General features: G+C 42.0%; 1 protein-coding gene across 1 annotated transcript in view; it reads left to right on the forward strand.

Annotated features, from left to right (window-relative positions):
• Positions 1-7406: 7406 nt before the first annotated feature.
• CAMK4 (calcium/calmodulin dependent protein kinase IV) overlaps positions 7407-27342 on the forward strand; it is a 145386-nt gene continuing 125450 nt past the window's right edge. Inside the window, exon 1 of the mRNA XM_036310108.1 lies at positions 7407-7700. Within this exon, the coding sequence (XP_036166001.1) occupies positions 7555-7700 (146 nt within the window). The 5' untranslated portion in view covers positions 7407-7554. The remainder of the gene's footprint in view (positions 7701-27342) is intronic.

The following is a 27342-nucleotide window of genomic DNA, read 5'->3' on the forward strand; positions in this document are numbered from 1 at the left end:
TGGGGCATCTTTTCTTCCCTATGAATGAGTAGATTAGCTGGATAGATAGATAAATAGATATGTATAGTCTTTTGGATTTATTTGCCAAGTATTTTATATTTTTTAATGAGAACTGTTTTTCATCAGATATTGCATATAAAGAAATGTGCTAGCTTTATGTCTCCGTTTCTCAGACTGATGCCGCTTTCTCTTTTGCTTCCATTACACTGAACATTGCCATGGTAGCTATCCTTTTCTTGTGCCGTTAGTCAGAATGCTTCTTATAATTGGCCATGAACTATGGGATTTTTCTTTAGATTTCACATAAGCACCCTTTATTTGATTGAGGATGTTTCTCTTTCTGCTTGCTAATTTTTGAATCATTAAATATAATTGAATATAATCAATGGATTTCCCCCCTTAATCTGCTAATAATGATAAATGCATTTATTTCCAAATATTTAACCAGGTATTCTGGGAAACCCTTGATTAGAAGAATCTTTTTTATAAGTGTACATTTCAAGATTATTCCTCTCTCTTTCCTACTAAAGAACAGAGAGAAATTTGACCATTTAACTAGTGTGAATAAAGCAATTGAATAACAACTGGGTAGGATCACTGCAAATTATGGCTGTACTAGAAGAGGTTTGACAGAGATCCATCTATCTCACTTAAAGTGGGGAGAAGGAGGTCCATATTAAATCAGATACATGAAAAAAAGAAACCAAATCTCATAAGCAAAAGGTTGAAAACAGTGTGACAATATTTGGGTTGTATGTAATACTACAGGCCCGATGCATGAAATTCGTGCATGGGGCGGGGGGGGGGGGGGTCCCCTCACCCAGCCTGCATCCTCTCCAATACAGGACCCCTGGGGGAATGTCCCACTGCCAGTTTAGGGATTGGGCCTAAACTGGCAGTCGGACATCCCTCTCATAATTCTGGACCGCTGGCTCCTAATTGCTCACCTGCCTGCCTGCCTGGTCGCTCCTAAGTGCCTCCCCCTCCCCCGCTGGCCTGATCGCCCCTCACTACCTCTGTGTGCCAGCCAGGTCGCCCCCAACTGCCCCCTCCCTGCCTGCCTGGTCACTCCTAACTGCTTCCCCCACTGGCCTGGTTACCCCCAACTGACCCCCCTGCTGGCCTGGTCATCCCTCACTAAACCTCTGCTGGCCTGGTTCATAGGTGGACGCTCAACCATTGAGCCACTTTGGCTGAACAATACTCTATTTTCTAAATCTCCTAATGCACTGAAATATCTGCCTCTATATTTATCATAGTTTGTTGTTGTTTTTTTAATCTGAGAAGCAAGTTTTCTCTGATTTTTTCTAGTATCTAAAGCAGAGACAACTTCTACTTGATTATGTTTCATTCTTTAGTTTTCTGCCGGGTTTTAAAATGCTAATATTTACTTTAGGATTATGGCATTCATGCCCAGGAGAAAAAGGTTGGATTCTATTTCTCTTTCTTTGTATATCTTTTGTCCTTTGTTGAGAATAGAGTTTTGCTATTTTCATGAAATCACTTATCGAACTTTTATTTTTTTCTATTCTGGAACTGTTTATATCTAATGTGAAAAATATCTGCTATTTAAAGATTGACAAAATTTTTCTATGAAATAACCTGGTGCTAAAGTCTTTTAAAAAATAAATTTTAATTGCCTTGTTTATTTCTCCAATGCTTGGTTTCACTCAACAAAATATATCTGATTCTATTATCCTTGTAATTATGACTTTCCCTCAACCTTTCGAAGGTTTGAGACATTGTCCCCATTAGTGCTTTTCCTTACCATCTTTGTTCACCCCTAGTGAAATTTTAAACAATTATCCTGCTCAGCAGCTAGTCTCCTAAAATATGGTCCCAAGTTCACTGCATCCATATATGTGTACATATAAGTCACATATACTATTTTCTCTCCCCTTGAATCTGGCCTTTGCTTGGGGTCACTTTGATCAATATAATATTATGGTATAAGTGATGCTTTTTGCCCAACCCTTACTTGATGCAGTGTCCTCTCCTTGGGAACTCTTGTTCTTGGGATATTCCCTTTGGACCCCAACTGCCATGCTGTGAAAAGCCCACATATAGGCACTCGGTCACCAGTCCCAGGTGATCTCACAGTTGAAGCCAGTATCAGCTCCCAATCATGTGAGCAAGTCCAATTAAGCTGCTAGATGACTGTAACTTTGGCTTCATTGATGCTGGAGAACTGCTCAGTTGAGCCCATAGAATCATGAGCAATAAATAGTTATTTTAAGCCACAGTGCTTTGGAATTATTTGTTAGGAAACAATATGTAATCAGAATATGTTGCCACAGTATGTCATGAGCTACCATACTTCATTCACAAACAATAATGGGATCTTCATTCTTAGGCAGCAGGTGAGTGATTTGGCCCCAAAATTCCATCTTTAAAATCTTGGACCACTTGGCACCAACTATCTGAAGTTAGGTCCCCTTAGAAACATTTATTGAGCTAGAGAGGACAGACATATGCATGCACAAAGTTTACTGGGGAACAATCAGGAGCAACAGGGAGTAAAGGAAGGATTGGGCAGAAGGAGAGGTTGAACGGTGGTACATTTGTCCCAGAGGTCTCAGCCAGTTCCACAGAGAGCTCTGGAGATGGGCTGGACCGTCAGAGTCAAGGAGTCTGGGATGAGTAATTGGATGCAAACTTCTCTCAGGAAGGGGGCCAACCCCGAGTGAGACATCCTTGACAGTGCATCACAGCATCTGCTCTACTACCATTTCAAATATTTATAATGCTGCTGTGTTTCTTTTTTATCCCTCTGCATTCTGTCTACTAAACCTTCTTTGTCCTTTTTCCCTCCCCACCTTGTTGTTTGAAAGCTATAAACACTTCCTATTCTTATCATTTTTATCCTACATTTTAATGTATATTAACTGTATAACTTTCCATCAATGTCCATATTTAATCAGATATCTCTTCTTTGCTTGTCCATTCATGTTTGAGTGAGACACAAAATAGCTCAGTAGACACTGAGTCCCTGAGCCTGTTCAGTGATGGGCTTCACTTTCACGTGTTGGCAAAAATTAGAATGTTTTGTTGGGGGTTATTCTAACAGTATCCACAGGTCCTCCTCCTTTGGGGTGGTTTGGTTTTCTCAGGATTGACCCTGCAGTTCCCTGTATGGTTAGGCATGTGATAGGTATAAGCATACTTTTCAGCATTCTAGGAACCTAATGCACCTGGAAGTCTCATTGTTTGTTAGAGTTTCATGAATCCCTCTATTTCCAACATGATCTCACCTGTACCTTGTGATCTAAGACATCACTTTTGTTCAACATTTTCAAAGATTAAGTATACCCCCTTTTCCAAGAGTTTAGAAAGTGTTTTTGTTTGTTGCTATGAATAGTAAAAGAAGAAATGTAGGGGTCTAAGAGCTCCTTATAAAAACGTTCAACCAATGTCTTACTCTCTGCTCCATGATAGAAGGAGCTGGACTCTAATTCCCAAGCATTCTGGAATTCTGTGGTAAGAATTAGATTTCTTATTGTCTCCTCTCAGTGCAAATCTGAGTTTCAGGTCTACCCAGTTTTCTAAGTCAGTAGTTCATCTGTTCCTAGATTCTAAGAATTCTTCCTTTCTGCTTTTTTCCTTTTCTGGTCAGTTTAGATGATATTTTGTAAGGAGTGAAGATAAATTGCATGGACTTAATTCCTGTTCCACCTGTTTTAAAATAATGCTTACCTTCATCTTATATTTTTATTTATTTTTTGCCTTAAATGACACAGTAGAGAAGATGGATTTTATTGATATTTTTAGAGCATTTTACCCCCAAAGCAGCAGAATATGCATTCTTTTTAAGTGCACATGGTAGGACACAAAACATTAGTGTCAATAAATTATAAAATATTGAAATCATATCAAGCATCTTCTCTGACCACAATGGTATGACACTAGAAATGAATTAAAAAAAAAAAAAAAACCCTGAAGAAAACACAAACACATGAAGGAAAATAACTTGTTACTAAACAAAAAAAATGGGTTAACAATGAGATCAAGGAAGAAATCAAAAGCTACCTTGAGTTAAATAAAAATAAACACAAAATCTATGGGCCATGGTTAGAGTAGCACAGGCCTACCTCAAGAAACAAGAAAAATCTCAAACAATCTAAACTTACACCTAAAGAAACTAGAGAAAGGACAACATACAAAGCCCAAAGTGAGTAGGAGGAAGGAAATAATAAAGATCAAAGATCAAAGCAACAATAAACAAAATACAGTCTTAAAAAATACAAAAGATCAGCCGAAGCCGGTTTGGCTCAGTGGATGGAGCGTCGGCCTGCGGACTGGGGGGTCCCGGGTTCGATTCCGGTCAGGGGCATGTATCTGGGTTGCGGGCACATCCCCAGTGGGAGATGTGCAGGAGGCAGCTGATCGATGTTTCTCTCTCATCGATGTTTCTAACTCTCTATCTCTCTCCCTTCCTCTCTGTAAAAAATCAATAAAATATATTAAAAAAAAAATACAAAAGATCAATGAAACCAGGAGCTGGTTCTTAATAAAGATAAGCAAGATTGACAAACCTTTAATTAGACACATCAAAAAAACCAAAAACAAATAAAATCAGAAACGAAAGAGGAAAAGTAACACTTAACACCACAGAAATACAAGGAATTACAAGAAAATATGATGGACATTGATATGCCAACAAATTGGCCAATCTGGAAGTAATGGATATATTCCTAAAAACACACAATCTTCCAAAACTGAATCAAGAAGAAACAGAAAGTCTGAACAGACCAATTACAACTAATGAAATCAAAGCAGTAATCAAAAACCTCCCACAGGTGGCCCCTAGCGCCAGGCGGTACAGCCTGGAGCCCCCGTGGCACACCTGCAGCAGCTTCTGTGCAGGAGGCGGTGGGCGGACTTGTGAAGAGTCTGGAGGGAGAGGACATCAGCAGGGCCCAGGGCCCGTGTTCCGGTGCAGCGGCTGTTGTGAGGACAGACCAGTGAGTGCACTGAGCGCTGCCTGGCGCGCTTCTAGCTCAAGCCCAGGCCCTGGTGACTGGCGAGCTGGAGAAGTTGCAGGACCTCCCGGCCTGGTGCATGGTGCACTGCGCAGCATCGACAAAGCCAAGGGTTCAATAGATGCCGGGAGTAGAGCGCAAGGGAGGCAGCTGGAGATTTGTGTGACCAAGTGTGTGGATGACCACACGGACCTCATTCCAACCATAACCAGAGATGAAGGAGTCGCCCCCTTCCTTTCAGAAATAGAAGCCTTTGCCAATGGCCATTGGGACTGCAGGCCGGAAACTTTGGACACTGTTTTCCTATGTTTTAATCCTAGTGATACGGAATTTTTGGACTGGAACCCGGATTCTTTGTCCACCAGAGTCGAAGAATGAATCCAGGGGCAGAAGGTGGTATAGAAGAGGTGGAGATTTACTGAAGAACAAGTACAGACTCCCACGTGGGGAGGGGAAAGGGTCCCCTCATCTTATATTTTTAAATTGAAAAACTGCATTCATTAAGCCAAATACCCTCTTTTAACCTTAAGTTAATAGTACTTTTTATAAAGCAAAGGTGTCAAATGACTAATGTTGAAAGTAAATAGCAACTCTACAGTCACCCTTGGACCATGAAATGGTGTTTCTCTAGCCATTGTTCCTTAAAATGCCAGGAGAAAAAAAGGCTTATCATATCTTTCAATGTGATATGCTTGCTTTGGACTTACATTGTAAAGGAATTGCTCACGACAGACAAGTATCTACACGCAGTACTGCCACTTCAGGACCAGCCTCAAAGATGTGTGAATAAAATGGCCTGGCCACACTTCATGCCCATCCCTCCACTGTTCAGCACAAGTGAAGGGAAACTTACCTGCCGAGAACTGGAATTCACTTTAGAGTGTTTTATTAGCTTGCTTTGTTTATGAACTTGATCTTGTAACATGGAGATGAGTGAATTCCTTCTCCGAAGAGTAAAAAGTCCTGAGCATTTTCAGTTGAGGTGGACTTGCTGTTTGTTAGGCTATTTGTAAATTGAGCACGTGGTCATCATCACTAAACTGCGTGTGTGGAACAGATTTTCATTTCCAATCAACTAAGGATTACATTTCTACCACTAGTTGGTTAACTTTTTTTTTTTTTGCTGGTAATTCACCAACATAGCAGAAAAGTTCTAAGTGTAAGCAATAAGTCAACAACTGAGAGAAAAATATGGGACCTTGTTTACTGGTATTACTGGGAACGGGGTCATACTGGGAAGAGTTTAATGCATATTGGAGGAAAGTCAGGAAAAAAAAAAAAGACTAACACTAACACCTGTGAAGTAACATTAAATAAAGAGCTTGGAGTATATTAGCCAGAAATGAGATGGGATGTAATAATTGTTTTCATATATAAAGATTTACTGCAAAATATAATCAGTTTGCAGTTCATCCCTGCTGAAATCTAAAAAGAAACTGTTCAGGGATAGAAATATGCAGGATATATATTTAACCAATATTTAAACAATATCCTGAAGGTTGACGGACAGAATGTTTGTGATGGGACATATCTCTTGGGAAGGGGACAGAGCTTTAAAATGGAGCAATCTTCTCTGACACGAATGATGACAGCTCTTGCCTGAGGGCAGAGGGCGGGACCGGTTGGCTTCCACAGGGCCCTTCCAGGTCTGTAATTCTCTGGGTCACTTCTGCTGCTAGCCCTCAGAGCCTGGGAGTGAAGGCGACACAGCCAGTACCCGCCTCTTCAAGAGCTTCAGCAGTGCCCAAGGAGGCAGCGCCAGCAGCAGCACCACGGAATCTGTTCCAACAGAAGACTTCGCTCAGAGGCGAGCCGGTCGGCGTGGACACAGACCACCAACACAGGCTTTGATAGAGGTACACGCCAGGGATGGCTGGTTAGCTAGGGGTAGGTGGACGGGCTGGCCGCCAAGATGCGCTCCAGGAGGGAGGAGTTGCTCCCACAGCCAGGTCCCTTTCCCCCCACCCTGCGGGGCCCCCCGGATCCACGTGCTCCTAGAGCGCGCCGGCCGCCCGCCACTCCCGGAGCCAGCGTCCCACTGCGCGCGGTCCTCCCAGGCTCCTGCGCCCGCAGGATGATGATGCTCTGGTCCTTGTGCTTCCCCGAGTTCCTGCATTCGGAGCGGCCCTAGCCAGCACCGCCGCGAGCACTGCGGGAGAGGGAGAAGGGAAAGGGGGGCGGGGGGGGGGGGCGCTGGAAAGGCTGGGCGGAGGGCGGAGGGCGGAGGGGAAGTGGGACGGAAAGGAGCGAAGGGGGAGGGAGCCTCTCTCCTGCACCGCGCACCCGCCTCTCCTCTCTCCGCTGGCCTGGCGGCCACTCGGGCTCTGCCCCCGCACCCTTCTCCCCGCTCCTCGGCCCCTTCTCCGTCCGCCCACCCGCCCTCCCTCCGGAGCGTGCGGAACCGGAGCCGCAGCGGAGCGGCGAGCCGCCGTGGGAGGCGGCGGTGGGCGTGTGCGTGCGGGTGAAGGACGCCGCCTCTCGCTCCGCGTTCGCAGGCGCCGGCGGGAGCGGCGGGGCTGTTGGCTCCGGCAGCGGCGGCGGCGGCGGCGGCGGCTTCCGGAGTCCCGCCGCGAAGATGCTGAAAGTCACGGTGCCCTCGTGCTCCGGCTCGACCGCCAGTGTGGACCGGGCGGCCGAGAACCTCGTCCCGGATTACTGGATCGACGGCTCCAAAAGGGATGCTCTGAGCGATTTCTTCGAGGTGGAGTCGGAGCTGGGACGGTAAGACTGGGGGGGCGGGCTGGGGCGCTGGGGGGGGCGGGGGCGCCCTGGACCTGGGGGAGCCCGGCGCCCTGTGTGCCGGCTCAGGCTTCTGGGGAAGCCCGCGGCGCGCGCTGGGGTTGTCCCTTTCGCAGCTGCAGCTGCCTCGGATGTGGGAGGCGGCCTCCCTGCCCTCCGATTTCTTCCCGCCGAGCGTCTAGGAGAGAGCGAAGCGCCGTTCAAGTGGGAGCCAGGTCTTCCCCGAGCGCTCAGGCCGGTGCAGCTGCGAGCGGCAGCCCGACTCTCTTCCACCCTCCTTCCTCCTCGCCGGCTGCCACTTCCCTTGGGTGACAGCTCCCATCGCACGTGGGCCCCGCTTTCCCAAATGGTGTCTTTGCTCAGGATGATCGCTTACCAGAGGGTCCTGTTTGTCTAGTTACTTCGGGGGCGGTGGCGGAGGGTAACCCTGCAAATCACAACGGGATTATTAAATTGGATCCTTCCCCCTTCACCTCAGCAAGATTTCCAAAGCAAGTGACTCTGGAAATGAAACTCAAATACTAGCTTCCCTGCAAAGTCTGTTCCGAGTGAAGAGGGGAATGAATCATTCAAAAGAGTGGATGGGAGCATAATGAACTAGCTTGGCTTTCAAGAAAAAAGCAGCACCTGGGGTCCAGGCAGTGGAGATTAGGAGAGTTCTGCTGCACTTCCTAGTTTCGTGTACTGGAGTGATTTATTTAAATGATGAGATAACCCCCCCCCCCTCCGGGGTTGCAGAATTGCCCCTCCTCCCTCCTGTGAAGATCTGAACAGGTGGGAGTTCTGCCACCCGAATGATGCCACATGTTCTCATACTTTTATCCTTTGAATATTATTTTTCCCTTCCTTTCTTTTCCCTTCTTCCCTGTCTGTTATCCACAGCGAAGGAGAGCTGTTTTCACCACATTTTAGATCCAGGCCCTTTGTGATAGGGAATCTGAAGACGTAGTTTCAACTGTTGACAAGTTGAAGCTTCTGCGCTTAGTGCTTCTTTGCAATTTCATTTTCATTGTCTTTTTGCTGTAACGAGTTTAGCTAACAGCCTCTTTCTTTTGATGCCATCAGAGACCACAGTGCAGGATTCTGGATGTTGGTACTTAGTGGGAAGGTGTAAGGGTCACCCCCTCCTCCAATTTGTCACTACTGTTAAGGACTCATGGAGTACAGAAGGTGTGTAAGAAAGGCAGAACTGAATGAAAATTTAGGAGTTTGTCACTATTTAAAAATGTTCCAAATATCTGAGCATTGAGTAATGTCTACATTAACATCCTGATTTGACCACGTTTTTCAGTGTTCATCTGAAGACCTGCTGTTGCATGCATTCACTAGTAAGTTGAAAATGAAATGTCTCCTTCCTAGGCTCCAAACCTATAATTGTATGATGAGCTGCAGGGGAGCAGTGTAAAACTTCCGATGAAAGAGATCATCTTAAAATTGTTTACTTGGTGTTTTAGAAACTGCCACCAGTAGAGGAAGTGCCTGATGGTGCTGCAGGGACTGTCCCACCACCAAATCTAATTGCTTTCTGAGTAACCTCTACCCCAGATGCCTCTAACTGGCAACAGTGTATCATCAGCACATGTTAATCTTTATCAATAAGCTTCACCACCAGGAAACTAAAATTTTACTTAATTTGAGGAATGGGAAAATGGTTTAGAAAGAAAATAAACTGCAAGTTGTGCACATATATGGGATGGTAGATTTCACAGGGAAAACCTAGGGAATTTAAAGTTATTGTGTAAGCTTGTATTTTGCAATACATTTTGGAGGACAGATTAAATCAGTTCTATATTGCTAGGACTCTCAGTCTGCTCCCTAGTTGTTTCAGTACTTGGACAATCACAGGATTACAATATTTTGAGAAAACGAAAATTTTTTACTTTTGCTGTTTTCAGCCGTCACGTGTATTAGGTCAGTTCTGTCAATGCCAGAATTGGTGCGGTGCCTGCTTTACTCCAATTGGTTGAGATTTTGAGAAATATTATCACTTCACAATCAAAGTTATTTTTTAAAAAGTCCTAAAACATAAAGCAACTTGTGTTACAGGTATAATTACTAAGAATCTATAACGCCAGGAATTGCAACACAATTATAATAGTAGATACTGACTGCGTCACAGAAGTCCTCTTCCTTCCTGCCTTAGTGATGAAGTTGAAACAACTGGTTTCAAGTCTTTGCCCTCTTGACTCTCTCTTGGGCCAAAGCTGCCTGACTCTAAGGCCAAAACATTTAGTTCATTAGTAGCACAGTCATCATTAAGATGCTAAGAGAACTATGCTCCAGATATGTGGTTGCCAGTGTGGTTGGTTCCAGGGTACAGACAATCCCCACTAGATAAGTGAATTTGTGAGTAGTCCTTCTTGTATTATACTTATCTGTTGTAGGTCAGGGGCTCCTGAATTAAAGAGGATTGGACATGTAACCTTAGGAGGGGAACACACCCTGAGGATGTGTTTGGAAATTCCAGGCAGCTAAATTCCCAAGGCTATAACCACTTCTAGCCCCTGGATGGTGAGACAACGATCTACATGTAGCCATTTAGACCAGAGCAAATGTGATAGCATTTATTTATTTATTTATTTATTTATTTATTTATTTATTTATTTATTTATTTATTTATTTCAGGATGAAGGTGAGAAGTAGGGGTAGGGATAAGGAGGATTATTTTAGAGTATCAAGGCCCTGGCCAGTATGGCTCAGTTGGTTGAGCATAGTTCCATCCACCAAAGGGTCTCTGGTTTGATTCTTGGTTGGGGCATATGCCCAGGTTGCGGGTTTGATCCTCACTCGGGGATATGAGGTAAAGATTAATGTTTCTCACATTGGTGTTTCTCTCTTACTTTTCTCTCTCTTTCTCCCTCTCTCTCCCTCTCTCTCTCTCTCTCTCTCTCTCTCCTCCCTTCCTCTCTCTAAAATCAATAAAAATATATTTAAAAATACATAAAGTGTCAACTGTTTTTAAAAAAGAGTAACAGGGCAACTGATTAATATTTTCAAAACTCACATTTGAAAATACTGCTTCACATCGGGGTTTCGTACGTAGCAGAGCAGCTCCCTCGCTGCGATCTATTGAAAGTCAGCCCTCGACACACACACACACACACACACACACACACAAAAGAAAATACTGCTTCATGTATAGCTTGTCATAAAGTTTACAAAAATCATGATACACCAACAAATTCAGTTCTACTTAAAAATATCTTAGAGAGAGGTTGGTCCTTTGCCCAGTCATTTGAGAAATTGGTGTTTTAATGGCTTTGCCAAGAGAGAATGGAGCCTGTGTCTGGTCCAGGCTCTGTCTAGTGGTTTGGCACCAGGACGGTAGGATTTGGCCTGCCCTGCTCTGTGGTGAGGATTTCGCCCTGTGCACTAAACCCGTCTTGTTTTCTGTTACTTCACACCTTTTGTTCCTGTCTGTTGTATGAAATTGAAAAAAATGTTTATAACAAAACTAGATGTGTACACACACACACACACACAAATTCAGGGAAACCAAATAAAAAAATAATTAGGACAAAAAGAGAGTTAAATTATTTTGGAATCAATATTTTTAAAAACTTTTCATTCCACTTACCTATAGTTTCTTTTTTAAAAAAAATATATTTTATTGATATTTTACCGAGAGGAAGGGAGAGGGATAGAGAGTTAGAAACATCAATGAGAGAGAAACATCGATCAGCTGCCTTCTGCACACCCCCTACTGGAGATGTGCCCACAACCAAGGTACATGCCCTTGACCAGAATCGAACCTGGGACCTTTCAGTCTGCAGGCCGACGCTCTATCCACTGAGCCAAACCGGTTACAGCTATAGTTTCTTTAGGCTAGTGACTTTCAGTTCCTACCTCTACCACAACCTGATCCACAATGAAAAGAAATACATTTATATGGCACCCAACTGAAGCACAATCATGTAGGATCCCTTGCTATATGTGTTACTGCTTAGGAACCAAATAGATTTAGATAGTGAGACAGAGGTGTGTATAAAATGGAAACTAGTTTAATAAAACGATGCCTATTCTTATTACCAACAGTGTATTCTAATATTTCCTATTTTACACTGTGTGATTTTATTGTTTCATTAAAATTTATCAGGCGAATCCATGTGCTTTCACATCCCACTCATGGATTGTGACAGTTTGAAAAGTGCTGTTTTAGGCCCTAACTCATTGTATGCAGATTAAAGTTATGAGGTAGAGTCCTTTTGAAAAATGCCCTGCAAACCAGTTGGCAACATTGAGTGGTCTCCATTTGCACAGCTCTGTAGAGAAAAGGTCTCCTAGTTTTGCCTTCAAATTATTATTGGGTTTCTTTTTTCAAACACTTCTACCAACTCTGGTGTCTCCCCAAGGTCTGCTGGGTGCACTGTACTCTGGAACGGCTGAGGGGGCAGGAGGCTGGGCCTGGACACCTTCACTGTAGAGGGGAGGAATTCAGGAGCCTGAGCAGTGGTGTCTTCCTCTTGGTAACACAGAACTCTGGCCCCAGTGATGCTTCCCTCAGGAAACATGAAAACATGTGCACTTTCTAACAAGGGCTCCAACGGTGTTCCTGGCTGGGGAGGAATGGGACCCTCTCTTTTCCTTTAGCCAGTACTTCCTGTGCTCTTGACCGAATATCACTGTGTGGTCCCTCTCTTGCTCTCTGTGCAGCCAGTCTTTTTTCTTTCATCCTCATCCAAGGATATGTTCATTGATTTTCAAGAGAAACATCAATTGATTGCCTTCTGTATGCACCCCAACTGGGGATTGAACCTGCAACCATGGAATGTGCCCTGACAGGGAAACCAACCGCAACCTTTTGGTGCACGGGATGACTCTCCAACCAACAGAGCCACCCGCCCAGGGCCACCCAAGTCTTTCCTCAGGCTGTTGAGTCGGGAGCAAGGTGGGATTGCAATGAGAGAATAGAAACTGCAACTGCATGGGCTCTTTACAGGAACACTGACCGGAAGCTCCCAGAAGGCTGTGGGTGGATTTGGCTGGTTCACTGTTGTGTGCTCCTCACCTAGCACAGCGCTTAGTACTCAGTAGGTCCCCAACAAATAATTTCAGAGAGTGGATGAGTGATAGCGAAACGGACTAGACACAGTGGCATGCTCCCTTGCTCTTTGACATGTGGTCTCTGTTGCTCCTGAGGTGATGACTTCAGTCCTAGGGACTCAGGGGAAAGGGAAATCCTCTGACCTGTTCTCTCCCAAAATGTGTGGGGCCATGACTAGGATGTCATTCAGCAATTGGTCCCGTCTTCACAGTGGGAGTACCAATAACTGCCACCTCTGTAGCTTGCAGGTGTTGGAAATAGTGCTGCCTTTCTGATGGCTTCGTATCTCTGAAATGAAAGGGATTCAGTTTCACCTTCACTATCATTTCACCACAGGCGTGTCGGAATTAGGAGTCAGCTCAAGTTGAACCTAAAGGCATGAGATGCCTCTCCGCCATACCAACAATCGAAGTTCATACGTATTAACTTCTAAATTTGGAAATGTACGCATTATAAAGAGCCTCAATAGTAAGTGAAGACTATGATAGAATTATTACTTTAAGAACATCTACTTTTTCATATTTAAATACTGTTGCAAGGGTAAAAATAACTCTGAATTTGGAGAAAAAAAAAGACACAGGTGCCATCTGCTTCTAAACTGTTATGAAGAACTTTACTTGGAAAAAGAGAGAGAGAAAGAGAAAGAGAAAGCACTAACCACAAAATTGCTTCAAAGATTGTAAACAGTTTACCCTCAGATATATATGTGTGAATTATGTGCTTGCACTAATGCATTTGAGAATAGCGTGCTGAGTGATAGCCAAACATACTTTTTCAACCACTAGTTTTTTTATGCTAATTATTTGGGGCAGCAGGGGCAGAGGGTGGGGGGACTAGCTTAAAAAGTAGTTTTCTTTAGACTCCCTTTTGGGAAAGCTAACATATCTAATAAAAAATTAAATTTTTAAAATTTCAAAGTCAGGTTTATTATGTAAAATATATTTAATTGAGTCACTGAACCATATAACTCAGGCTGAAGAATAGCTTTACATAAAATCAGTAGCAGCTAGAATAAAAGTTTTACTCAAATTATATTAATCCTTATGTTAATTATTTTTTCCCTATTTGATAATGGGAGATCACCTAAAAATTTGTAACTACCGTGTTTTGATTAGGAAGTTAGATTTAAATATTGATGGCACAGTATTAGCACATCAAGGACATGGACTTTTCAATACAGTCCATTTAAAAAAATTCTAATCTTAATGGAGCACAGTGGTTGTGTGGGGATGTCAAACAGTGAAAGGTTTGGGTGGGGGATTTTCCCCAGGAATCTTATCAGTGGCAAAGATCAAATGAGGACTGGAGCAGTGCTGGGCCAAGAGTAGTCCCGGTGAGCTTTCTCTTTTCTCTTAGACTTAGAGCTTGGCTTCTCATCCTTGGTGCTGTAGATGTTTGGGCCAGATATTTAGCAGTGCTCCTGGCCTCTACCCACTAGATCCTCCCCCACCCCCAAGTGTGACAACCAAAAATGTCTCCAGACATTGTCAAGTGTCTCCTCCCCATCCCCCCTTCCTGCTGAGAACCGCTGTCTCAGAAGCCTGAGGTTAGGCTTTTACGTGACTTTCTTTTCGTTGTGTAGATGCTTAACAACAGGGAGGTTGATGGAGTAAGATTACTTGACCTTATTGAGGATCTGCTCTGACCAAATGTTTCTTCCATTTTTATGTAATACCATTAAGATTTCTTATATGTGCACACCACCTGTACTATAATTTGCTTAATATTTTTGCTTAAACCACCTCATTTTTGTTAACCTGAATTTATTTATCAAGAATACTTATTTTTATTAAATTGAAAACTAGTATTCGTGTCATAAATAGAAGCAATTTGTAAGAACAGATTTCAATAAAAACAAAGCATTTTCATTAAATTATTAGAGGCCTGGTGCATGGATTTGTGCACCAGTGGGGTCCCTCGGCCTGGCCTGCAGGGATCAGTGGACCTCCGCGCCACCACAGCCCAGCCTTACCTGCCAGCTCATCGGGCTCCAGCCCGCTGTCTGTGTTGATCCCGCACAGCATGAAGTAGTGCGTGAAGCAGCAGGTGCCGGGGAGGAGCCCACCCTGGCCCCACTGTGCCTGCGGCTGCTGCTCAGGCACGCAGCGGGGTGTCCTCAGGAGCTCAGGGGGAGTGTCCTCGGGAGAGGCTCACACTGCTGCAGCGGCGCCCGCCAGCCTTCGGCCTGGTGTCTGTCAGCTGAGTGGCGCTCCCTCTGTGGGAGTGCACTGACCACCAGGGGGCAGCTCCTGCATTTAGCGTCTGCCCCCTGGTGGTCAGTGCGCGTCATAGCTACTGGCCAGTCGTTTGGTCGTCCAGTCGTCCAGTTGTCCAGTTGCTTAGGCTTTTATATGTATCTAGACTAGAGGCCCAGTGCATGAAACTCATGAACAGGTAGGGTCCCTAGGCCTGGCTGGAGATCAGGGCCGATCAGGTTCCCCACCTCCCCACCTCCTCCTTCCCCTGCTCCCTCAGTGCTCTACTGCCGCCGCTGGTCACCCGCCATGTTCCACGTCACCCCCTGGTGGTCAGCACACGTCATAGTGAGTGATTGAACTCCTGGTTGAACTCCCAAGGGGACACTTTGCATATTAGCCTTTTATATAAATAGATAGCTAGAAATATTTGCCTACAAAAGGCTCCAAATTTGAGGATTGTTCTCTTTTTTAAAAAGGGAGATTATTAAAGTTATCAGGGTTAAAACCACAGTAGCACAAGTTGAGATTTTCTTCTTGATGTAATCAGAACCATTGAAAAGAGAATGAAGTTCTCGGTGTTTTTTTTTTCTTTTCTTATTTAATTCCATGTCTTTGTGCCACCTGAAAGTCCTTTTATAGGTTTGACCTTTTGAATAACTATGAACTAGGCAATATATGTTGGTAGGATGTGTGTGGTCGTGTGAGAGGCTAGCGTATGAATGGATATGATGTGTATAACACTATTTGGCCCCCAAACTTATCAACAATAATTTTAACATGAGATAAATAAATAATACCAGGTAAAATAATATGAGATAAAAAAATAGTAGAACCACTTTATAACACAGTGATAATTCTGACTGGGAGGATTGAGGTGTCTTTATGAGAGGGGTAGACCTTGAAATTTGGCAGAATGTTAACAGGTAGAGCTTTTGTGAGGGGCTTGCAAGGTGAAAAGGAAGTTAAAAAAAAAAAGGCAAGTCCAGCCGGCATGGCTCAGTGGTTGAGCTTCCACCTATGCACCAGGAGCATCGATTCCCAGTCAGGGCACATGCCTATGTTGTGGGCTCAATCCCCAGTGTGGGGCATGCAGGATGCGGCCGATTAATGATTCTGTCTCATCAGTGATGTTTCTATCTCCCTCTCCCTCTCCCTTCCTCTCTGAAATCAATAAAGATTTTTTTAAAAAAGAGCAAAAACAGAAAAATTCAGGCTGCTTATTTTGCAAACTTTACAAAACATGGACATTGCAATGGCAGATAAGGTTGGGAGAATAAGTTGATGTTAGACCAAAGATAGCATGTAAAAACAAAACAAAACAAAACAAACCAAAAACTATCTATATCAACTGAAAGCAAAAGAAAGTAACCATTATGAGAGCAAAAGGTGACTATATCAAAGCAGCTGCACCTTGGGTTTAAGTTGTGGGACTCAGAGTTTGCCACTTACCCATAGCCAGGGGAATGGGTAAGAGAGAACTTACCAAGTTTGTTAAAAAGAGAAAGAAACACCTCTCACAGACAGGGGAAGTTTGGGATTGAGAGGACTAACATCAGTTATCTAGACATGGTAAAGTGCCTGTGAAGTGACAGACAACATTGTAGACTTTGTGGGTCATATGCTCTCTGTGATGGTTGAGTGAAAACAGCCACGGACAACACAGCAACAAATGCACATGATTGTGTTCCAATAAAACTTTATTTATAACAGCGAAATTAGAATTTCAAATACTTTTTACATCACAACACATTATATATTTTTTTCTATTTATTCTTTCAATTTTTCAAGTACATTTAAAACTGTAAAAACTATTCTTAAGTTGCAGACTATACAAAGACAAGCAGTCCTTGGCCATGGCTTGCCAAACCCTGACTAAGATCAATCAAGCTAAAATTCTACTCCTCTCCAGTTGCATGAGCATTTCAGGTTAAAACAGCAAGACTTCATTTATGCAGCACCTCCATTACGCTTTGAAAATGTCAACCTGATAATTTTTAAGGTGGGCACAACCTTTAAATGCCTGCCTACTCATCCTTTGCCTACGTCTATTGAAGCCTCAACACAGTTCTTACTTGTGCAGCATGTTAGCTACTTCCATTCATCATTCATATTTTTGAAAATGGTGAAACTTTATAAGAAGTGTGTGTAAGTTAGATTTCCATACTATGATCAGCATTCACATCCAAAGATTATTTATTGGAGGATAATTTACTTTATATATAATAATTAAATATGTTTCAAGTTGATCATTCTTCTATTATATTTGAAGAGTCCATTATAAAACGATATGCTAAATAAACTATTGATAAAAGATTTGTCTCTAGTGAAGTTTAATTAATTTATCTGTTTATTAATATATTATCTGCATTTTGAGTAATCCTTCTATAAGCCATGTATATATCTCAGATGAACTCGTTACAGTCCTTACAGTCCTTAAATTGGGATTATGTTTAAATAAGCAATTTATTTTTTAAAATAGCATTATTATTATTTTATTTTGAATAGACTTTAGTACTAAACTGGTCACATATTTTGACTAAAGCAGAGGTCTCTAAACATGGGATGTCCACATCCAGGGTGTGTGTAACATAGTGGGGTGCTACAGGAAAGAGTTAAAGAATCCTTTTTTCCTAATTTTTGCTTTTAATTTTTGGTTTTGGATGTTTTAAAGAGCACAGTACATATTGGTTCAGTAGCACATGTATGGCATTTAAATAGGAACATAAGTATATATAACGGGAAGAGCATGTGCTTAAAACATCTCGTTGGATGATTATCACATCGAAAATGGTAGTTATAAGAGGACACTGAATAAGCTTCTTTACTTATATTTAAATAATATTCTGCTGTATGAAAATGATTGAACTGCAGATATATATATATATATATATCAAAATGCAAACAAAAAAGAATCACATTGCAAGGTGTGTTTTTGTGCAGAAAGGGGAAGTGGGTACGTATGTGCACTTGTTATGCCTTTGAAGACTACCTGATGAAAGATTTTGATAAGAACTTACTGCCGTTGTAACCGAAAAAGTCACAAAACAAAAACAGAAAAAGAGAAAAATAATACAGCTTGCTCATCAAGCAGAGGGTTAAATAAAATCTGTCTTTCTTTGTTGTTGAACCCAGATTTCATATTATTTTGCAAGAACCTTGATTTTAATATGTCTAATTTACTTTATGGTAAATGTTGCCAACTGCTGTCTTAGGCAGATGACTGCCTTTGCCTGAAGTGTTTGGTGGGCAGAGCTTGAAGAGCTGTGGGCATTAGTGCCAGGACATTGAGATTAACCCTGTTAACAAATGCATTGTCATCACTTAATTATTTCTTAAGTTATGCTTCAGGGAGATATGGATGAAAAATTAACCAGGTACAGAAACATTTCTTAAAAAATAAAAAAGGCTAGACTTGAATAACCTGCTGATTGGAATGGTCTGCTAAAAAGGCAATGGACATGACATGTTATTAACTATTTTCTCTCTCAGTTTGTAGTAACATTCCTTGTTGAAAGTGCACTTTCTTTGATTTATGTCATGATTATAGACAGAACTTGGCAAATATTACAAACTATAAGAAGAAGAGTTGGGAATAGCAAATCTGTAATTATGTTCACACATTTACTGTTACCTACAATGCTGCATTTGAATATGATTTCTTCCTACTTTAAATCTTTATGGACTCTTTAATAGGGATCTTTGCTTTTCTTTTACCCTTCATTACACTTTTTATTTTGGCCTAACTTACTTGTAGAGACTACTTTAATTTAGGATGTGACAACCATGCATTGGGACCCTAACAGTTGTACAGTATTATTCTTTAGTTGTGACAACTTGTCAATCCAAATTTTATCTTTGACAGGATATAAATATACTGCTATATATTATTTCAATTGTATCTTATATATTTTTTAAAAGCTCCCTGTTAGGACAAGACTATTATTAAATATTACTAAATTCAATAAATCAGCCTGTCCGGAGTGTTCAGTCATTGTAGGCCTCTGAAGATTTCCTGTGTAAGTGGAAACATTTTGAGTGGCTCCTATAGGACTCTGGGTTCTTCCTCTTTTTTCTCCCTCAATAAGAACACATAGGCTGCTAAAAATGTTCAATGAGATAAACTTTTGAAAAGCTCTCCTGGGTGTAACCTGTCACTAGAAGCAAACTAAAAACATAATAAACAGAAGTTTTTATGTGTATGTATGACACATTAGTGAAATGGAAATCATAGCAAATCAGTACAGTTCTTTTCTATCTTGAGATACTGAGGAAATGGAATGGTAGGATTAAACTGAGGCCCCGGGGGAGCCGTTGAGGTTCTGGCCCTAGACAGGAGGGGGCAGCAGAGTACCAGTCCCGGCTTAAACTGGCAGGTGGTGGAGGGTAGTGATCTTCAGGTAGCCCTAGCTCAAAAAGAGGTGGGCGGGCAGCTAGCTACTCAGAATGGCTTTAAAGCTGGGGCAGCAAGCAGACCGTTCTGGACAGTTGAGTCAGTGGGGTGAAAGAAGACTGATGAGCAACGCAGAGCTAAGACAAGAACTGAGTGAGATGGTAGAGGATGCGGGCAGGAAAATAGGCAGGATGAAATTGCTACTTGATGACTGTGTCCCTTTGAGCATCACATTGAACTTCACTTAGCCTCATTTGTATGTAAAATGAAGATCATCACAGTATATCCTCCGCCAAGGTTGCTATGACCATGAGATGAGATCACTTATGTATGGAAGAACACTTAGCTCCGTAGCTGGCACATACGCTTACTATTCCCCACACAGGATACAAGGTAGGAGGTAGGGGATAATGATTTCAAATTGGGTAGCAATAGAAGGAATACCAAGTCCAGTTTACATGGCCCTTTTAGCAGTCTCACCCAACCTGCCTGCCGGGCCCACTCCCCGTCACTAGGAGCTTGGCGTAGTGGTTTTACTGTCATATGTGTATTGAAAATCATTTCAATAATATAACAAGGTGATCATCACCAGCACCATTTTTCAGAGAAGAAACTTGAGGGCTAGAATGGCCAAGCAGCTTGTCCAGGCTCACACTGCGGAGGAGGGGGTCAACGCTGGGATTCAGGTCCTGCTTTGTTCTCTTTCCGCTCTACCTGCTTTGGCCTCAAGGACCCCTCACGGACCCTCTTTTCTCTGTGGTGTTGTGTCTGAAACTCTCTTGGCCTGAAATGCCCTTATCCTAAATGCTACAGAGTACTCATCTCACACCCCAGGCAGAAGGTTTCTCCCACCTTCCTGCTCTCACATCACTTTATATGTCTATTGTCTGACAGGCAAATGCTTTGTTTTCACCACCAGGGCATCTGCTCCTTGGGCAGAGGAACCCCATGTCTTATCCATCTTTTATCCCCACTGCTGAGTCTGTTCGTCAGCCTACTGCCTGCTCCCCATAAGTGCTTAATAAATGCTTGTGTAGTAGCGACTGAATGAGTAAATATTAGGTGAACAGCTGCAGGACAATGAGGCGGACTTAAATCTCTCTTTCTTCATGGTGTTTTCCCTCCACCACTCTCTGCTAAACCAGCACCCCATGAAATTACTTATTCAATCCCGTGGCCCTCTCTTTGGAATGTAAGCTGTTAGGGGCCAAATCTCTGTCCCCTTGTTCACTGTTCTGTCTCCAGCACCTAGAGCAGTGCCTGCTATGCAGTCAGCACTCCGTAAGCATTTGTTGTGTAAGTGAGTCAGTTGCACCAGCAGGGCTTCTGCAATTGAAAGTCCTTTGGAGCCCAAGGAACTCTTGCATCAGTCTACTCTCTCTTAAAAGGCCCCGTCTCGGTATGACCTTCTGTGGTTAAATTACTCACTTCTAAGGTCCCTTCTAGCCACAGGCATCTGTGCATCTGTGTTTTCTTCCAGTTGAATTCTCTGGATGATTATCTTAGTTCTCTACTAGGTGCTGAAGAGTCAGAGCAGCGTTTGGAGTAAGTGGTGCTCTAAGCTCTGAAGGCTTTGTAAATGCATGGAAAGATCCTGGAATAATTTTATTCATTTTTAAAAATATTTTTTATTCTTATTTTTAAATGCCTCCCTCTTTTTAGAAACATGTGCTCATTGTCATATTTGCTCATTTTTACTTCCTTTAGTGCAGTAGTTCTCAACCTTCCTAATGCTGCGACCCTTTAATACAGTTCTTCATGTTGTGGTGACCCCCAACCATAAAATTATTTTCGTTGCTACTTCATAACTGTAATTTTGCTACTGTTATGAATTGTAATGTAAATATCTGATATGCAGGATGTATTTTCATTGTTACAAATTGAACATAATTAAAGCATAGTGAGTAATCACAAAAACAATATGTAATTATATATGTGTTTTCCAATGGTCTTAGGTGACTCCTGTGAAAGGGTGGGTCGTTCGACCCCCAAAGGGGTCGCGACCCCCAGGTTGAGAACCGCTGCTTTAGTGGATCATATACATGCTGGCATATCTAGGACAGGATTTAGCAAGAAGGGAAGCTTCCTAGCTTTCCACAGTCTTCTCTTTTTGTTTCTGAAAAGGATGATTCTTTTTTTGTTGTTAATCCTCACCTGAAAATATTTTTCCAATGATTTTTGGGAGAGTGGAAGGGAAGGGGAGAGTCAGAGAAACATCTATGTGAGAGAATACATTGATTAGTTGCCTCCTGAAGTATGTGACCTTGACTGAAATTGAACCGGGGACCCTTCAGTCCAGGGGCGGATGCTCTATCTACTGAGCCAAACTAGTAGGGCAGGACCATTCTTTTTAAAAAGGTTGACTTGTGACCTGTTTGTGACCATGCAATCGATTAGCAGTGTCCTGTAACATAGTCTGTAGCACATGCCCTGCCTGACCATAGGAGGGGAAGAGCTAAACAGAGGGTCATGAAGGAGATAAGAACATAGAAGGTCTGCTGTGTTTATCTTTATTTGGGGTTGTTATTTAAACACCATCCACTGAGATGTCTAATTCTTTGATCAAAATAAAAAAAAAAATCACTCCTTGACTTAACTTCCAAGTAGGGTCATTAACTTTATGGTCATAATTTCTATGCAATGTCAAAATAATTATTCTGGAAATCTGCATGTTCCCATCTCTATTTTGACAACAAAGCCCAGGGGAGCATGGTGAAAGAAAAGCTGCGTGTAGGAAGAAGAGGGGAGGGGAAGAGACAGGGCTGAAGGGTAGAAGAAAGGCCCAAGTCTACTTCTTGTTTTCTGAATCCAGTTAAACCTCAACCTACAAGCACTCCTCTCCCTGCCTCATCTCCCCCTGTTCTCCTTGTCCCACCAGAGCCAAGATCTCTCCCATTTTCCTTATATATCCCCTTGTTATGGCATGGATGGCTGTGTCCCCTCAAAATTCTTATTATTACCCCACAGTGTGATGGTATTTGGAGATGGGCCTTTGGGAGCGAATTAGGGTTGGATGAGGTCATGAAGGAGGGCCCTTGGGACAGGATCCATGCCCTCGAAGAATAGACAGCAAAAGGCTTGTTCTCTCTCTGTCCTGTGAGGAATAAGCAATAAGACTGATGTCTGCAAGCCAGAAAGAGAGCTTTCACCAGAACCCAGCCATGCTAGCCCCTAATCTTGAACTTCCATTGTCTAGAACTGTGAGAACATAGATTTTTATTGTACAAGCCACCCAGTCTATGAAATTTTGTTATGGCAGCCCAAGCTAAGACATCCTTTTGCCTTTCTTCTCCACTTTGACATCTGTCTGACTTCAGTCATAGCCTTGGAATCTACTTATTATGTTTCGAACGCTAACCTGAGCTCGTCTATGCTAATTCGGCCAGCAGAGTTTTAAGACAGCGCTGTGCTTTTAATTCCCTGGATGCCCACCATTGTTCTTCTACCTGATGTTGGGGAATGAGGTCCAGAGACCCACTTCATGGGGAGTATAGCCCCTACACTTGCTTTGTCCAGGATGGCTGGAGCTGACTCTGAGCTGCTCTGCATTCTTTCTAACTAATTAACTACAAGAAAGCTTCAGGCACTTGTGCTGCCCTGCTGCGTGCTAGGCTGGGATGATTCTGCGGTCACACTCCCCTCCCACTCCTCCGCCTTCTAGGCACTAGCACCTCGGTATCTACTGTGCATCCCTACCTGCTGGCTTCCCAAGGACCAGTGCCTGCCAGCTCCAGGCACATTATTTCCTCAGCAGCTGGCACAGGAATGTTTTGTTGCCAACTGGAAGCTGAGATATTAAAAAATAAAACTTGGCCCATCTTGAGTATCATATGTTTCCATCAGAATTCGGATCTGCATTCTGGCACAACTCACACCATCACTTGGGCACCTCTCTCAGGACTGAGAATGCGTATTGTTCTGGTTGCTGGCTGTATTTTCACCTGCTTATTCCAAATGCAGTTTCCAGCCTCGGAAAACCTGGGATGCTTATGATTAGTTGAGGGCCTAATTGACCGAGACTCTACTTGGTCTTATTGAATTTATTAACCTGTTCAGTGTTTCTTTAGCACTGGGTTGCTTACTTTGATAGTTGGCATCAGTTTCATGTCTTAAATGGCAGATTCTCAAGAATAAGGCTCATGTTTCTCAGGTTAATGAATAGCTAACACACATCCATGCTGCATGACTTCACATGAGCACGAGGTGACCCAACAAAAGAGATCTTAATGTGTGTAAGATCTCTGCTCATCACATTTCACATTCTAAAAAGACTGCTGTTCTCCACACTTCACCTTCTAAAATGAGTATGTGGTATAAACCTAGGTTTTCCATATCTGCAGACAAAAGGACAGTTGAAGTAGTTAAAATAATTGTTATAGGTAGGTCTTCCTGTATAATTTTTACAGTTTGCTTATAAGAAGGGTTTTAAAATTAGAAAATATTAATCATTTTGTAGGTTTGAGATCTTATTTGTGCTAAGTTAACGCTTTGTCCTAGATTTATTCATTTTTTATTCAGGATAATGCATTCTTCACTGGAAAGTTAAATAGCCATACCCAGAATTACTGCAACTTGATTGTGATTCAGAAATAAAGAGTAGAGTTTTGGAAATCATTTAAAGATGCAAAACCCAAGAAAACAAAAACAAAACCCACATATGGTACGGCATATTTGAAAGCAGTCTGTAGTCTGTATACACTGATAGAAATATGTGACCTAGGAGAGACTTCTTATATTTAAATGATGTCACCATTAATCATACCTAAAAAGGTATTTTTCTAACCTGGTCCTTAAATGGTAAAAGTTTGGCTTTTGGTTTCATCATACATTCCATTAGTAGCTACTATTAATTGTCTTGGTTTCTCTTCTGATGAAGGGCTTTTTTTTTTTTTTTTTTTTTTTTTTTTTTTTTTTTTTTTTGGCAGCACTTAAGAAAACAAATGAATAAACTTTGAGGAAGGTGTTAATGAGATAGATATAGCTAGGAAAAAAGAAAGCATAGAGACCAGATGACTTAGGACATGCCTCACCTGAGTGTCATTCAGGTAAGGGGCATTCATCCTGGAATGGCTTTCTGTGAAGGAGGAGGCATTGCAACTGATTGGATAGCACAATCTTTCAAGATGTCTTCTGACTCCAAGGTTCTAGAAATGTGTTGGCTGTTTCATCTTGAAGGGTGTTTCTGGTTTCTTTCTGAAAGAGCTGCATTTAATACCAGCCTTTGCAGGTGACACTCATCATGATCTCCCCTACTCAAATTGATCACTGGGCTTGGTTGCAAAGAATAATTCAGAAAAGATATTCAAGTAAAATCTGCAGACGTCTCGTGATTATTTCTGGTCTTACGTTTCTCATCGTTCATAACCTGATGGACACTTATGACAGATACTGGGAGTCACAAGATGTCACCACGATCCAACTAGAATTGCCAAGGTGTCTCATTAACAAGGATCTGAGAATGAAAAAGGGGCTGTAGGCCATGTGCAATGAACCAATGACACTAACAGATATTAATAGAACCTCCAGTGATAACTATGGTAGCACAAAACTACATTCAAACTCTGGTACCTATTAGCTGTCCTTTGTTAATGAATCTTTTAAACTGTAATGAGCTTCACTTTCCTCATCTGTCAAATGAAAATGCTAGTGTCTTTTGCACAGGATTATGGCAAAGATTTAAGAAAGGTAAATTATGTGGCTGTATTAAGCAAAAGAAACTGTGCACATACTGCATGAGATTATTGAATAACAACGGTTTTCTTTCTATTAACTCCTGACTTTCTTTGGATTCCATCAGCTGTTCCATTAATGTCATCTTTCTTTTCCAGGATCCAATCCGGGCAACCATACTGCATTTAGTTGTCATGTTTTCCCTGCCTTCTCTGACACGTTACAGTTTTTTCAGTCTTTCCTTGTTTTTCATGACCTTGAGAACCTTGAGGAGTACTGGCCAGATACCCTGTAGAACGGGTTTGTCTGTGGTTTTTCACATGATTAACTGGAGTTATGTTTTGGAAAGAATACCACGGAGATGAAGTGCCCTTCTTATCCCATCATATAGTCAGAGGCACATGCTACCACATGATCTCATGGGCGATGTTAACCTGCATCATTTGTTCACAGTGGTGTTTGCCAAGTTTCTCCACTTCACACTTACTATGTCTCTCTCCCTACTCTGTCTAGACTTTGGAACTGGGTCACTAAGTCTAACTACTCTTGGGACAGAGGGTGATTAAGCTTTGCCTCCTACATATATTATTTATAGTTCTTCAGTAAGGAAGATTTATGAGGTATTATTTTATCACTAGTAAATTCTTATATGTATATAAAATGATTTCACATCATAAGTCATTTCCCACAATTCGTGTAAAAATGTTCTGCCACTATAAATAAGTCATGCAATGGGGAATGTAATAGACAATGGGAAACTCTGAAACTGGGAGAAGAAGCTGTTGCAGGAATCGTGTGCTTACATGGAGTGCATTAGAGATGAGGAGAGATGCGGCTAATGGTTCCCTCCTGTGTTCCAAAAGGGACAGTGCTGGTTGTATGTCGACCCTCACATTGTAAAAACACTGAATATATTTTGATTGTGTCTTGTGCCTGTGTCTACATGACTAAAATGTGCATACATCTACATCATTCTTAAGATCCTGATGCAGATGTTCAGGAATGTAGAGTGGCTAGCACCTTAGGAATCAACCAGTACAGTGTTTCATTGTACAGGTGAAGAAACCAGAGGACAGAGAGGGCACGTGTCTGTCCCAGCACTCCAGAGCTCATCAGTGGTAGACATGGGACCAGTACCTTGGTCTTCGGGACTTTGACTATGAGACACACTTCCTTTTCTCACAAGTGCTGTTTGCAAAAACCTGGGCTTTCCCAGCTTATTTCAGAATACAAAATTTCTTATCTCCAAGAGGCTGTGAAAGACTGATTTTTGTATTTGCACTATGTTCTGCCTTGCATGTTGTTTCCATTTATTTTTTTTGCAGAGGATGTAGTCTTAAAGACTAAAATGCAACATACCTATCAAACATTGGCTAATATTTATACTTGATTTCTTTCACATCTTTGATATTGTTCATTCATCTTGTAAAAAGCCTTTGTCCCTAAATGTATTAAATTCACATTTAGGAATCCTAGCACACATGTCAGAGTGCATTCTGGTTTTGTTTTCGAGTAATTTGGGGGCTGAGATTCTCATTCTATACAACTCATTGAAGAAACTTGTCAAATATGCAAGTGCCCCACCAACTTTTAAAAGGCTACCTATATTAAAATAGAACAGGATAAATTGACTTTTGTTTGTTCTTCCTGATGCCAGTAAAATTGAGTGTTTGAGCAGATGGATTGCTTTCTATATTACTCCAATACTTAGCAGAACTTAAGACCTGGAAAAATCATATGGAAGTATTTTATGGTGCTGGCACATGTCTGCAGACCAAGCCTGTTTTCTCATAGTTGGGAACGCTATTGACTCCAAAAGTTATTTACTCGCATAGGAGAAATATGCTGGATATTTATTCATAATTTTAATGAATGAAACCAACACCTGATTTGCATTAAATAAATATTCTTGTTTTCTTTACGCAACAGTTTTGCTGATTACAGTGATGGGTTGGCAACTTCTGTTTTAAATTCCTTTAACTGATAAGAAAAAACATTTTTAATTTATTATTGATAGAAATAGCAAAAGTTTTCATTATCAATAATGGGAAAATTGTAACAATATCCTATTTCTTTTGTTCACATCTGAGCCCATGTGGAAGAATCTATCTATAATAATAAAAGCGTAATACGCTAACTAGATCAGACGTCCTTCTGGACGGCAGCCAGGGGAAGGAAGACCTACTTTTGCATGATTTTCGTGCATTGGGCCTCTAGTATACTAATAACAGTTAATGAGAGATGTCTTTTTTCCTCTCTTGGTCTACCTTGTCTGATATGAAGCAACACTGTCATTTCTTTATTCCTCTCCAAAAACTTCTC

The sequence above is a fragment of the Myotis myotis genome, unplaced genomic scaffold, assembly GCF_014108235.1.
Source record: "Myotis myotis isolate mMyoMyo1 unplaced genomic scaffold, mMyoMyo1.p scaffold_m19_p_5, whole genome shotgun sequence".
NCBI classification, from domain to species: Eukaryota; Metazoa; Chordata; class Mammalia; order Chiroptera; family Vespertilionidae; genus Myotis; species Myotis myotis.